General features: G+C 50.0%; 1 protein-coding gene across 11 annotated transcripts in view; it reads right to left on the reverse strand.

The window, feature by feature from the left end:
* Nucleotides 1–791: 791 nt before the first annotated feature.
* The window catches only part of RAPGEF2 (Rap guanine nucleotide exchange factor 2), a 213,960-nt gene continuing 201,358 nt past the window's right edge, over nt 792–13,393 (reverse strand). For 4 of the 11 annotated variants that reach the window (XM_078613487.1, XM_078613484.1, XM_078613494.1 and 1 more), the window contains 11 exons: nt 12,852–13,235; nt 12,204–12,415; nt 11,435–11,558; nt 8,557–8,580; nt 6,743–6,966; nt 6,011–6,223; nt 4,994–5,023; nt 3,656–3,784; nt 2,610–2,723; nt 1,837–2,005; nt 792–1,187 (listed from right to left, as the gene is read on the reverse strand). In XM_078613487.1, the coding sequence (XP_078469613.1) occupies nt 899–1,187; nt 1,837–2,005; nt 2,610–2,723; nt 3,656–3,784; nt 4,994–5,023; nt 6,011–6,223; nt 6,743–6,966; nt 8,557–8,580; nt 11,435–11,558; nt 12,204–12,415; nt 12,852–13,235 (1,912 nt within the window). In that variant the 3' untranslated portion in view covers nt 792–898. The remainder of the gene's footprint in view (nt 1,188–1,836; nt 2,006–2,609; nt 2,724–3,655; nt 3,785–4,993; nt 5,024–6,010; nt 6,224–6,742; nt 6,967–8,556; nt 8,581–11,434; nt 11,559–12,203; nt 12,416–12,851; nt 13,236–13,393) is intronic. The other 7 variants (XM_078613489.1, XM_078613488.1, XM_078613485.1 and 4 more) reach the window with 6 other exon arrangements.

Raw genomic sequence — 13,393 nt, forward strand, 5'->3', positions numbered from 1 at the left:
AGGCTTCAGCCTTTCTGGCAATAAAACGGGTGTTAAGATGTTCAAACACCAAATAGAAACCTATTTCAAGGCATCAAGTCTGCATTAACCACAGATAGTTGTGGCAAAACATGCAAATAAACATGCTCTGATAATTCACTCTTTTAACAGAATTTTTGTTCATGGGTAGTACGTGTTATCTTTTTTATTGCTTATGCCTAAAAAGTAGAGAAAATGGCTATTATTCACCAAAAACTTTGCTGTTGTGATCTGGACTTTATGTGAACGAAAGACACAAATTTGACCGTTTTTTCACTGAAAATATGTACATTTCAAAATATCACTGTCCTGGTCACAAAAGCAAAGTGTGTGGGGAATAATAGCCATCTTCTGTACTTTTGAGGCATAAGCAATTAGGAAATAACACTTACTACCCAGGAACAATTTTTTTTGTTACACATGCATTGTTGTTTTAACTGATTGGCCTACACCAGAGACAGCTTTCTCTAGGGCCCAGTCTCACCAGTGTCAGACCAGAGAACGCCCAAAAGATGAACAGCACAAGGACAATGCCACTATCAGGGCATTTGATAGCTTGGGGTGAGCAGCTACATCATGGGAACTTTTTGCCATTATCAAAATTAACATCTTAACACCTGTTTTATTGCCAGAAAGGGTAAAGCCTATTCTTATTTTTGTTCAGCAAAGACAAAGATGCCCCGTGTAGCCTTAACAGACTGTTCGGGCAAGTGCTGTTCACGAGCACCTACGAAGGCCGGCACGGCACACGAGGGGGTGGGTGGCCAGCAGCACACCCGACCGCCTTTGTCTCCCCAGTGGCGATGTTTACACATCGCACCAGGTACTAATTCGAGGCCAAGTCGACCTAGGCTAGGCCCAGGACCGGTTCAGATAATCGTCACCGGTGTTGACCGTGAGCGGGAATCGAACCCGGGAACACCGGAGTGGTGGCGCGCGCACACACACTCGCCTGGAAGTTGTCGTGCGAGCCGCTGGAGCACGATGTCCAGCTGTCCCGCCCGCTGTCCGACGTCTCGAGCGAGTTGCGGCTGTAGGGGGGCAGCAGCAGGGACCGCCCGCCCCGCTCGGCGTCGTCGTCCATGGCGGCGGCGGCTGCGTCCGCTTTGGAGCCCGGGTCGGAGGCGTGCAGTAGAGCCTCCGTGTGGTCCTGAGCTCCGGGGTCGTCGCTGTCGGGGGAGGGGGGGCGGGAATCCCGCGTGGACGTGAAGAAGGTTTTCAGCGATTGGCACGGGAAGGAAAGACGCCGGCCCCGGGGTGTTTTTTTTACAGCCGCGTGAGAAAAATCTACGGGTTGTGATACGTCGATATTTTTATTTGACCAGGTAAGGCCCACTGAGCTATGAGCTTTTTGTTCAGAAGCGACATGGCCACGAATGACAGCTCAGCCAAGTGGCTTATCACGTGTACATTTGTCACAGCCAAATAATATGAAGTGCATGTTGATTCTAAATGTGGAGGGAAAAACCACGCGACCACGGCGAGAGAAAACACGCAAACTCCAAATATCCAAATATATTAATAATAATAAAACCCAAAACCCAACACACCGCAAGTTCATCTTCTTGGTTCTTTCGGTAAAGTCACGTAGAAGGGAAATAATAAAATAATAAAAATAAAACATAATAAAATAATTCTCACGACGTTTCGGCTACAACGCAAGCAGCCGTCCTCAGGTGAGGTTATTATTTTATTATTTCCCTTCTACGTGACTTTACCGAAAGAACCAAGAAGATGAATCCCTGCAGTCACGAAAGCTTCAAATCGAAATTTACACCACAAGTTATCAAACAAACGCGCCGGTCTCCTCCTCCTCACCTTGTGGGGGGGACGCCAGGGGGGGTTTGCTCGGTGCCGACCTCATCCCCGGGGCCGTGGGGGGAGGTCTCGCGCTGCCCTCCGCTCGCTGGGCCTTCCACTGCCTCCCGCTCGTCCGACCCAGGCTCACACGTGGCGCGCACGTCCGTGAGAGACGTCAGCGTGAACCCTGCCGGTCACAAATCATCGTCACAATAATACATTGATGATTATTATTATCAAAACAAGTTGTCCCAATGAAGAATACATCTACGCCTCTATCTAGGGAATTAAACAGGTGGACTTCTGCACAAATCTGGCTGTCGTCTGATGAAGCTGGTTGTAATTACTGGCGAAACGTCGTACTCAGATTGTAAATGTTGTGGCTTGGCTCTCCAACACACCGGTGTGCTGTACTAGTAACGAATTGGCATGTTCTGTTTACGTGACAAACCTTTATAATTGGTTGTGCCGGGTGGTGGCAGGTATAACGACACATTTATATATTTACGCGATTTAACAACAATAACAAAAACCTGATCCTGCAATGTAAGAATCCACAGAGCACAGGAAGTGATTTAATTACGTTTGCACCATCGGCGCTTCGAGTGTGTGACAGGCGCTAAGCACGCTTTGCTTTATCAGTTGAACATAGCGTCAACGAGCACGTTGCACGTTAATGAAAGTTAATTTGCCACCAAAAGGTGCGACATAAATGTGACGTATTCACTTAAACATGGGCGGACTTTTTGTTCATATTTTTTTTGCTGCAGTAGCTGAAAACCTGAACGTACCAATGCCGTACGTCCTGGGAGTGTTGTTGTTCTTGTTGGCATTTTCCACGGCCGAGGACGCAGTTGACCCTCCCGAATTAGATCGCTGAGAGTTTTTGCGCTTCATCTGAGAGCCTGCGGGAACAGCAACGCGCTCGTGTTGTGTTTTTTTTTCTCAAACATAGCTGCACGGTGATTTAACAAGTACGTCTCCACAGTTGTTTCGAAGCGAGCTGTCATACCATGCGTTCAACTCCTGAAGAAGCTTGCAGTTCCTTTCATTTCGTATCGCATAACGGAAAAGCAACAGTTTTGAAAAAGTTTCTATTTGAGTGCTCTTTTTTTTTTACTATAAACTAAACTATTTTAGATTTTACCAGGTAAGGCCCACTGAGCTACATAGAAATTTTTCAGAAGCAACCTGGCCACAAATGATAGCTCAACGAAGTAGCTTATCACGTGGAAATTCATAGCATTCAAATAATCTACACGCGTGTTTTCTAAACGTGGAGGGAAAAACCGGAGGACCCGGAGAAAAATCCACGCCATAAACCACTTCGTTGACCAGGCATTTGCGGCCAGGTTGCTTCTGAAAAAAAATTACATAGCTCAGCAGCCATTACCTGGCAAAATAAAAAAAACGTTGAGTTTAGTGTTTGTTTATTGCCACGTCAATCGCCACCCACGATCCCATCCAGCGAGTACCGGGTGTCTTTATTTTCGGCTGCCGACTTTTTGGGATGCGCGCAGTAGTGCGTGGCGAAAGCTCGAGAGAAGAACTGTTAAAAACGGTGGGCCAACCCGTAAACCACACTTTCAAGACGGCTGGCTCACTTTACAACTAAACGAAAAACCCAACGCTAACATTTCCATACTCTTTGGTTCTTTCGGTAAAGTCACGTAGGTATAAAATAAAATTAATTAAATCACGACGTTTCAGGCGCAACACAAGCGCCCGTCATCAGTTGGGAAAACCACAGCAAGAAACAATTGCTGAAGTGGGCAAAAAAAATCAAGATTGCTAACATTTCCGCCAACGTACGGGAATGCAAGGGTCGGGACCTCACCTCGTCGTGGAGAAGTCCGAGGAGACGCGGGGGGTGTCGGGACCGACTCGTCACCTGATCTGCTCTTCTTGTCCGCGTGGCTCTCCGAGAGGGCAAGAAGCTTGCGGTACGAGTTCGGTGAAGTGGCTCCTGTGGAGGAGGGTTGACAAACACCGTCCAGGCTTGTTCACAATAATTCACTTCCGCCGTAACCCCGCTGCCGTGTCCAGTGTTGAAAATTCCCCGCAAGATGACGATGCCAGGTTCTGACGCACGGTCATTCGATTTCCTTAGGCAGCTTTAATGGTAAAACAGGCACCCACGGTGGCGAGATGTTAACTTCCTCGCCTGGTATACAGGAGGTCGTGGGTTCGATCCCGACCCAGATGATGCCTGTATATTTGGAGTTTGAATGTATCTCCCCGTGGACGCGTGGTTTTTTCTTCGGGTCGTTTAGAGTATTTGGCGGCCATAAATTTCCACGTAATAAGCCACATGGTTGAGCTGTCATTTGTGATAGCCAGGTCGCATCTGAAAAAGAGCTATATAGCTCAGTGGGCCTTAACTGGTAAAATAAAAACAGTTTATAGTTTAGTTTAAAAGGTAAAGGTGCAGCCCTGCCATTGCTTGCTAACGCCACTGCTGGCGGAAGAGCCTCCACCAGAGGGAGCCCGAGGGAGCCCCTCCGCTCTCCTCTCTCTCTCTCTGGCTGGCCAGATGTCTCGGAAGAGATGGGAGTGCCCACACTTTACCCCACCACACACGCGACCTGCCACTGGACTAATCGTTGGGTACGAATTTATTCCTGCGGTGACAAGGTTTGGGGTGGGGGGGGAGGTGATTTATGGAAATTAAACGTGCACCATTGCTCCAACTGGTGCGCCGAGAGATAGACTCAAACCGGTGACCTCTGGATAGGCAGGTCAAGGTGTGCCAACCTTCACGCAATGGCAGAATCGCCCAGATCGAGAGCGCGAGCCCTCAACCCTGGTAAGGCCCGATTGGGATACGAGCATTATAAGCATTAAATCGACTTGAGCGATGGTGTGCTCTGTACGTCCGCAGTGCTTGATTGAATATGTAATTTGTTTGTTTAGCTTTGAAATAATCAAAACAGCGTAGGAGCAATTGGGGTGCGATTAGTCAAGCAGCGTTTTCTTTGACATTTGGGACAAAGCAAAAGGTCAGAGCGATCAATGATCACGGAAATCAATGGCTCCTATAATGGAAATCCCATAATTGCATTAGCAATTGGTCACCACTGGTCACCTCAATCAAATACCCTAATAAAAGAAAGTTCCACTTTGCAACGATTGGAATACCAAGACCACCATAGTGTTAAATAAAATGCACAATTACCTTGGCGAACAGCTTTCACATTTTCAATTCCTACGCGAATAAAAATGCTGTTAAATAAGCGCGTGCGGATGGCTTTGCTTATTATTGTTAATATCTAGAGTTATTGATATCTATGGGATCCTTCTTGCTGATAATAAAGATGATGAAAAAAGAAAAGGCTTTAACAATTCTGGCAAACACCAAATAGACACCTCATGCAAGGAATCAAGTTCGTATTAACCACTCGTACTTGCGGTAAAACATGCAAAGAAACTCTGCTCTGATAAGAACGCATTGTCTTTGAAACTGATTGGCCTACACCAGAGACGGCCTTCTTCATGGCCTAGTCTCACCACCAGTGTTAGACCGGAGAACAATGCCAAAAGGCAAACAGCACAAAGGCAATGCAAGACCAAAGCATTAATGGCTCGGATTGAGCACAGTTGTATCCATGGAAACCTTTTTAATAATGTTATGGAGACTGGTTCCTGCCATAGGAATGTGGAGTTAGTCACCCAGGGCTACCGACGGTCAGCAATACTACATTGCTCAATCATGCAGGGACACGGTGTCACTCCGACTTGCATACATGGATACAATTGACGCCATTCAATACTTTGATACAATGAATACTCGTAACCTTGTGAATGTTGTACCAGTGAGCATAACAATAATTGTATGAATGCAACGTTTGCGTGTGATACGTCACCATCGTGCAAGCAAATGAAAGCGCACTGCAAGCCAAGTAAAGAAAGTAAGCACCGACAAGACAACACGAGCACAAAAGTCACGGACGGGAACGCAAACAAAGCATTCCGACAACAGAGTGATGCAGCAAACACATGCAGACTCCTAATTGCAGTGGGACGTCCGCATGATACAACCAAAGACAGCCAACACACACGCACGGCAATCCAACATCAGCCAAGCGACAACACAATATGTATGAACAGGAGACAGCCGACACACATAGCAATCCAACAACAGCCAGAGCGACCGCATGAGAAAGACAAAACCAAACCAGCAAGCGCCACTTACCAAGAGGAAGCAAAGCGTTAGCGGGGAAGCGCTTACGGGGCGGCTGCAGGGACATGGGGGCGGCCGGGGTGGCAGCCCCCACCGCTGTGGAGCCCGGTGTCCCATGAGGCCATCTGGAGGCCCCCTGCCTGAGGATGGGGGCCCGCGTCACCACGGGGGAGCTCTCAGCCGACTTGGCCGTCTTGCGCTCGCCGGGGATGCGCGGCGCCGCTGCTGGGACGCGGCGGGGGAGGGCAGAGAGAGAGAGAGGAAGCGGTTGAGGTGCACGCACGGGCTCTGATGTTATGGGCGAGGAATTCTGCGACGGAGGTCCCGCGGATCGGCTCGCGCCCAAAGCCGACGGAGGTTGGACCGTTGCGACTGGGGATTGCGTGAGCTGGCGAGCAAGCATGGGGGAGGCCCCTCATCCAGCAAGCATGGGGGAGGCCCCTCATCCAGCAGTGGATTGACCGAGGCCTACACAGAGAGTTGCGCAAACAGGCACACGGACAGACGCACGGCCGGAGAGCGAGACGGAGCGAAGGACAAACACGCGGCCAGAAGATAGAGACAGACAGAGAAACATATACACATGCAGCGAGCCACAAACATGCATACAAACACACACGCAAACATTCGCAGACAGGCACACAGACACTCGCGCAAACCGACACACGGAGAGACGCACGGCCGGAGAGCGAGACGGAGCGAAGGCCGCAAGGCAACGCAAACGCGCGTCCGCCGAGTACTCACGGGGCGCACTGGCCGGCTCCAGCGCCACGGAGCGCGTCATGAGGCTGTCCTCGTCCACGTCCCGGTTCACCTGCGCCAAGTACTGCTTCACCCTGCGGCCCATCTGCGCCTCCTCGTACAGCTTGCGCGGGTTGACGAGCGAGCTGCGGCGTGCGCGCTTGCGGTGGCCCGACGCCTGGATGGCGTCGAACACGGCCGAGTTGGAGCTCCCTTGGCTTATGGACCTGCAGCAGGAGGAGGAGGAGGAATGTTGTTCCAGCGGTGTTCGACGTCCGAGCAAGCTTCCCCTTCTGATATCAGGAAGCCAGTGGGAGCCCGTGCACTTTGAAAATCTCGATTGAAATAAATGTCTTTAGAATTGCTTTTTGTGTTTAGTTTGTTGTCCTTCCCCGGCACCTCCGATTAGTACGGTTGGCTACGTACGGTGCGAAAGAAGTTCAACGCAGGCACGTACAAGCCTCGCCGATGGAACAGCGCTCGTTCGTATTCTACAGGGGGTGTGTGTTGCCTCCTGCCCGCAGCGCACAGCCACACTGATGTGAATGCCCAAGCAGCGATTGAAAAGGCTGTGTGGCCCCAAATGCCATATCGGTGATGCTGCAAGTGCTTCCACGTCAACATTGCCAACGCTCGAATCTTTCTGCACGCTCGGCCTTTAACTTGAAGAAGGATTCGCAGCATCGCAGCCGACGAACTCAAATCATGTTGCGCGATTCGAATTTAGCAGTGCGGTAAAAATTGGACGTCGTTGTAATGGGCTGGACGCCATAAAACACTTTAATACAAATCCATGGGATAGTGCTAATATCCCATTGCCTAGAGCTCGCCGTGATTTGGCAAGTCGGACGCTGGATTGAGATAACATTTGCCAATATCGTGGGCTGATATATGACCTCAAAGCATTTCAACCACACCTATGCATGCCAGCAGATGCGTTTGCAGAATAATTACACGCCAGGACAACGTTCCAATTTTGAAAATCAGCAAACCCATTACAACCAGGTCAAAGCAAATCTGTGCCCATTAGGTCAAAGCCAGAGTGAATTTATGTATACGAGTGTGTATGTGTGAAGGCCATCCTTTATTGCCGACAGACAAGGAGTGGGGAAGGGTGGAGTTTTATTTTCCAAGACAGAAGATGGGCGGTGCTTGGAATAAGGTGAAATCGCAGGCATGCCTACATTGGTGCGAGTGAGACTGGTAAGGAGCCTTGTGCCACAAAGCCATCCTGCCTGTCAATGCAAGGCCTGGAGGAGGGGACACCCTAAAGCTAGAGAAGGCTCAAAGGTAGTAACTCTGGGCATAACAAAATCAAGGAATCTATGCCAACATGGGTACTCTCCATTTGAAATGTTCCCATCACTGAGGGTCCAGATTAAGAGTTATTTATTCATTCAGGTGGCATTCCCCAAATTTTTCCTCGATCATGCTCTCGGTATCATTTCACATGTCACGAGACAAAATAACCATGGCATCGCTCACAGAGCATTGCAACTCTTCACGTTTGAGAATGTCCCACACAAGTGGATATCGAAGAGCTACCTCTGAAGATCCCTTCAAATGGACCTCTGGTCCACACAGTCATAGGCAGCGCAGCACTGCATGTGAGAATGATGTCCGTACGCACGGCAATCGTCGCCATGGAATTTAACCAATGATGCGCCCCGATTCAACCTATCGTGCGCGCATGTGGCGTATTCTCCCCGCTGGATCGATGGCGACACGGATCGCGAGTTAAGACTCGATGTCAACAGACAGGGCGCTTTGTGAACAGGGCTCCGCTACGTGTGCTGGCACAAAGGACACCGACTTACCCGAGGCTGCGCCACCTTTTACGCCTGTGTGTTATACGGGAGGGAGAGGGGTGATGGTTGATTGATGGGCAGGCACAGTAATTGGGGCAGGTAAGGTGTTGGGAAACGGAGCAGAAAAAGTATTTTTTTTTATGCGGCGAAGGTAAAAAGAGGGAAGGACGGAGGCAGGGCCAGAGGGCGAAGACAAACGGGAAAGTGACAGTGAAAGAACGACACATGAAGACCCCAGCACAGAGACTGCGTCAGACAAAATCACGGTGCAAAATGCACGTGCATCTTCGGCGCACGTTACGAATCACCTCTCTGCGTATTCAGCAAACAGCTGCTACTGTTGGATGAATACGACCGAAGCAATTTATTCAAATGTACAAGGATGTGAGGGTGCTTCCTGCTCTGTTTAGGGCCCTTAGACAGTGCTGGCAGAGGTCAGATAATCCAGAGAACAACCCCCGTTGAAGTCTCCCAAAGTGGAACTTGTATCGTCAACCCTGCTGGAACGATAGTGGTTACGCTAACCCGCTCACCATGAGCCGTGTGGTCTTACCACAGTGCCACACAGCTCACTGCACACAATTATAACTCTAGAATGTCACATCGTTGTAGAGTATTCGAGTGTTTATTTTATTGGGTAAATCAAATTGAATAACAATTGTCAGAGAAGCAAATAATGTTCTGATCTGTATTATTAGTATTATTATTTAGACTTAAACCTGCTAATGTAGTAGTATTTCAATAGTGCCACGGTTCACTGTCATAACCACATTGTTGTGACAAATGATGATTTATCCGAGCAGTCCAGACACTGGGGGCATCTCAACCACAAAAAGACACAAACACGATGACACAAATGCATGGCAAACACAATGGAGACACAGCCTGGCTCTAGGGGGGCATGACTGGCAGTGGTAATTAGGGGGTTTCAATCGGTGAAGCAGTGGACATTGTCTTTGATCCAAAAAACAAACAGACCCGGCACCAATTAAATTAAATTAATTGGCCCGACAGCAGCAGCAAATTGTGCAAGCACAGCGATATATATTTACACGGTGAAGGGAGATAGCAACAGGGCACTGGGGCAATTACTTAACAATTGTCAGAGGCAGGGCACATTGCCGGAAGAGATGATGGCACAATGATCAAGAATAGTGACTGACTTTGCAGCCAAGGAAATAAGAATTATTTACATTTGTAAAGTGGCGCATTTCATCCGTAAGATCCCAATGCCACCGTGTATGGAAAGCCAGGACTTAAATGAACAGAACCTGCAGGGTAGGTGGCTAGAACTATGGAGTTAAAGGCCATTTTAAATACCGCTGACGATTCTGATTGTTTTATGACCAAAGGGCAAAAGCGTTCCAAAGCTTTGGAGCTGCACTGGCAAAAGCCCGATCGCCCCAGGGATTGAACCTTGACCTCGGAGTACTCAGAAGGCGGCGATCCGAATACATCAGGGACCTCCTTGGTGTATAAATAAAGATGGATCGGTTACTGTAAATATTGGAGCGTGGCCAAAAGGGAGGGCATCCAGCGTGGAGATGGAATGACGAAAATCAGCTCGTGTCCAGGTGCTGGGTGGTTTGTTGCATTGCTGAACCATTTCGATGTAAAGCTTTCGTGACTGCAGGGATTCATCTTCTTTGTTCTTTCGGTAAAGTCACGTAGAAGGGAAGTAATAAAATAATAAAAATAAAACATAATAAAATAATTCTCACGACGTTTCGGCCACAACGCAAGCAGCCGTCCCTCAGGTGAAACCAGGTCTGTCGAGACGGCTGCTTGCGTTGTGGCCGAAACGTCGTGAGAATTATTTTATTATGCTTTATTTGTATTATTTTATTACTTCCCTTCTACGTGACTTTACCGAAAGAACCAAGAAGATGCTGAACCATTGTTGTTAATTTCCCATCCCCCCCGGTTACCCAGTCCCCTAGTACCCACCTCTTTGTGTTTACTGCCGAGAATCTGAAATATTTGACAAAAGTTCAACCAAGATTCAGCCAAACTAAAGCGACTCAACAGAGCTACCGAAGGTGGAGAGAGAGAGAAACTTCCAGGACCATCAAGTGGCTTCCTTGTATTTAAATTACCTCTTTTATATTTCAATTAATCGACGAACATGTCTGCGTTTTATGTGTGTGTGTGTGTGATTAAGGCACACGCCATGGGAGGGCATAATGCTTGCACAAATGGCCTTGCCGATATATACACAAGTCTAAAAAAATGTTTGCAGATAATATTCATTGAATGCACAAGGTCTCCACAGTAGCCCAAAGCAATGCAGCATGGCCACAAAGCTTCTACCACAATCAGTCCTTGTTCATGAACAAGGGACATGAATAGAGAGAGTCCACAACAGAAATGCACGACTAACGAGCCGAGCAATGCTTCTGAACGAATCGCACATTAGCTGCGTTGGGTTTTACTTCACCGATTGTACACAAAAACAAAGATCCCCCGTATAGCCTTAACACGCTGTTGGGGCAAGTGCTGTTAGCGAGCACTTATGAAGGCCGGGAGGCCAGATGAGGGGGTGGGTGGCCATCACCACTCCCAACCGCCTTTGTCTCTCTGGTGGCGATGGTTACACACCACACCAGGTATTCATGTGAGGCTGAGTCGACCTAGGGGAGGTCCAGGAGCGGTTCAAATAATCGTCACTGGTGTTGGCCATAAGCGGGTATGGAACTTGGGTCAACCGGGGTTCATAGCGCAGCACGCGATAACCACTACACTACCACTTCCCACTTGTACACACGCGCACGCACACACACACACACAAAAAAGACTCCCTGTATAGCCTCAACAGACACACATACAATTTAGCGGGAAGTTCAAACATTATTGTTCATGAGAGGGGTGAACACTCCCGTCGCCTCACCTGTGTCGGAACATGGCCGCAGCGTCCATTCCAACGGAGGCCATTCTCACCACCTGGCGGACCTCCTTGGCGATCATTCGCAGCTTCTCAAAGTTCACCATCCCGTCCACCCGCGAGTCGTTGCCTGAAGGAAATAAAAAAAAAATCATCTCAAATATAAAAATAGACGCATGCACCTCCTCGTGTTAGACGGCGCGACAGCGAGGTAGCGATGCAGCGTGCATGGTTGGAGCCTGGTGTTCAACGAGGTTGTTCACTCGGCCTACAATGGGTACCCGATGTGGTGGCCTTGTTTGCCGCATCGGCAACCAAAAACATTTTGCATTCGGTACCCTTGAATGCTTCGAGGGGGGAAAAAAGCTGCCTTGGTTTTTGTTTATTTTCGTGTCTCTCTCGGACTCAGACCGAGGCTTCAGAATGTGGCAGCTGCACGACAGTGCACGGTGGTCGTGTCGCGCACGGCGCCTGCCGACCCTCGAGCCGCACCTGCGACCTGCTCGGTCGCGGTGGGATCTACCAGGGAGACCTCCGTTGTCTCGCCCCGGCTAGTGCACGAGCGCGAGTAGCCCCGCTTGGTGCGAGGCGGTATATGTACGCGCGGTACGTTGAATTTCTCGGTACCGTACGTAGCCAACCGCGCTCGTCGCAGGTGCCGGTGTGAACCGAGCCTGGTTCCTGGCGATGGTGAAAATGCAGCGTTGGCCTCTGCACCGTCTCCCAGCGCTGGGACTCGCGTCGACGCGCGGAGCTGGGTCGAGCGGGCGGGTACCTTCGTGCAGGAAGGTGAGGTCCTTCTTGACAACGGGGAAGAGCGGGATGAGGGGTGGCTGCAGACTCTGGCTGCTCAGCACGTTGCGGTACTTGGCCATGTTTCGCGACGGGTCGAACAGGTCCTGCAGCTCGCGGTAGAGGCTCTCGTACTTGGTCGGAAGCTTCTCCCACGTCCCGTTGAGTCGGGCCACCGAGCTGTGGCTGAGGCCACTGTGAGGAGCGGAGTCGAGCGCGTCGGTCGATCCCACACAAACACGTGGAATGTTAAACTTCGGTTTTTTTTATTTCATCCGGTAAAGGTGCCGCTGAGCTGTATAGCTCTTTTTCAGAAGCGACCCGGCCACAAACGGATAGCTCAATGAAATGGCTTATCATTACGGAAATGTATAGCAGCCAAATACTCTAAACGCGTGTTTCTAAATGGTGTGCAGGGAAAATCGGAGGACCCTGAGATGCATGCGACCCGTGGCCACGGCCGTTCCCGAGAGATTTACTGGCTGCGGTGGTGTGCGCCCGGTGAGGCGAACATTTTTTATGTGTGTCGCTGACCCAGAACCCCTTCGGGTCAGCGAACATGTCTGGGGAACAAAAACACACGTATATAATCATAATAATAAAAATCATAAAAATCCCAGCGCGCACACACCTGATGATGGCGAACATGGAGTTGAAGTTCTTGCACTCGCGGCAGTGCAGCGCGATCTTGATGAAGTGCTTGAGCACCTTGACGCGCTTGATCTGGCCCGGCTCGGCGAGCACCTCGGACGCCACCCAGAACGTCTCCTGGTTGAGGGCGCCCTCGAAGAGCTTGAGGGCGCGCGTGCCCGTGCGGGAGCGCAGCTTGAAGAGGTCGTCCACGTACTCGGTGGGCTCGATGGTGCGGAACAGCTCGAAGTCGCCCATCGACACCTGCGCCGCCACCTCCACCGTGCTGAGCTGCAGAAGGGACACTTGGCCCTCGCGCAGCAGCTCCTGCGCGTTCTCGTCCGAGCACAGCGTCTCCGTCTCCATGTTGTTCTTCAGGTAGTACCTGCGCCGCCGCGGGTGGGGGCAAAGGTGGGTGGGGGGCGATGCGGGGGGGGGGGGGACGGGAGGGGGGGAAGATAGAATCAGAATTTTTTTTTATATTGGAGTAATCCGATGAGCTATAAAGCTTGTCACAGATGTCCAGTAGGGGCACAACAAACA

The sequence above is a fragment of the Lampetra planeri genome, chromosome 41 (genome assembly GCF_965212315.1).
Source record: "Lampetra planeri chromosome 41, kcLamPlan1.2.h2, whole genome shotgun sequence".
Lineage (NCBI taxonomy): Eukaryota > Metazoa > Chordata > Hyperoartia > Petromyzontiformes > Petromyzontidae > Lampetra > Lampetra planeri.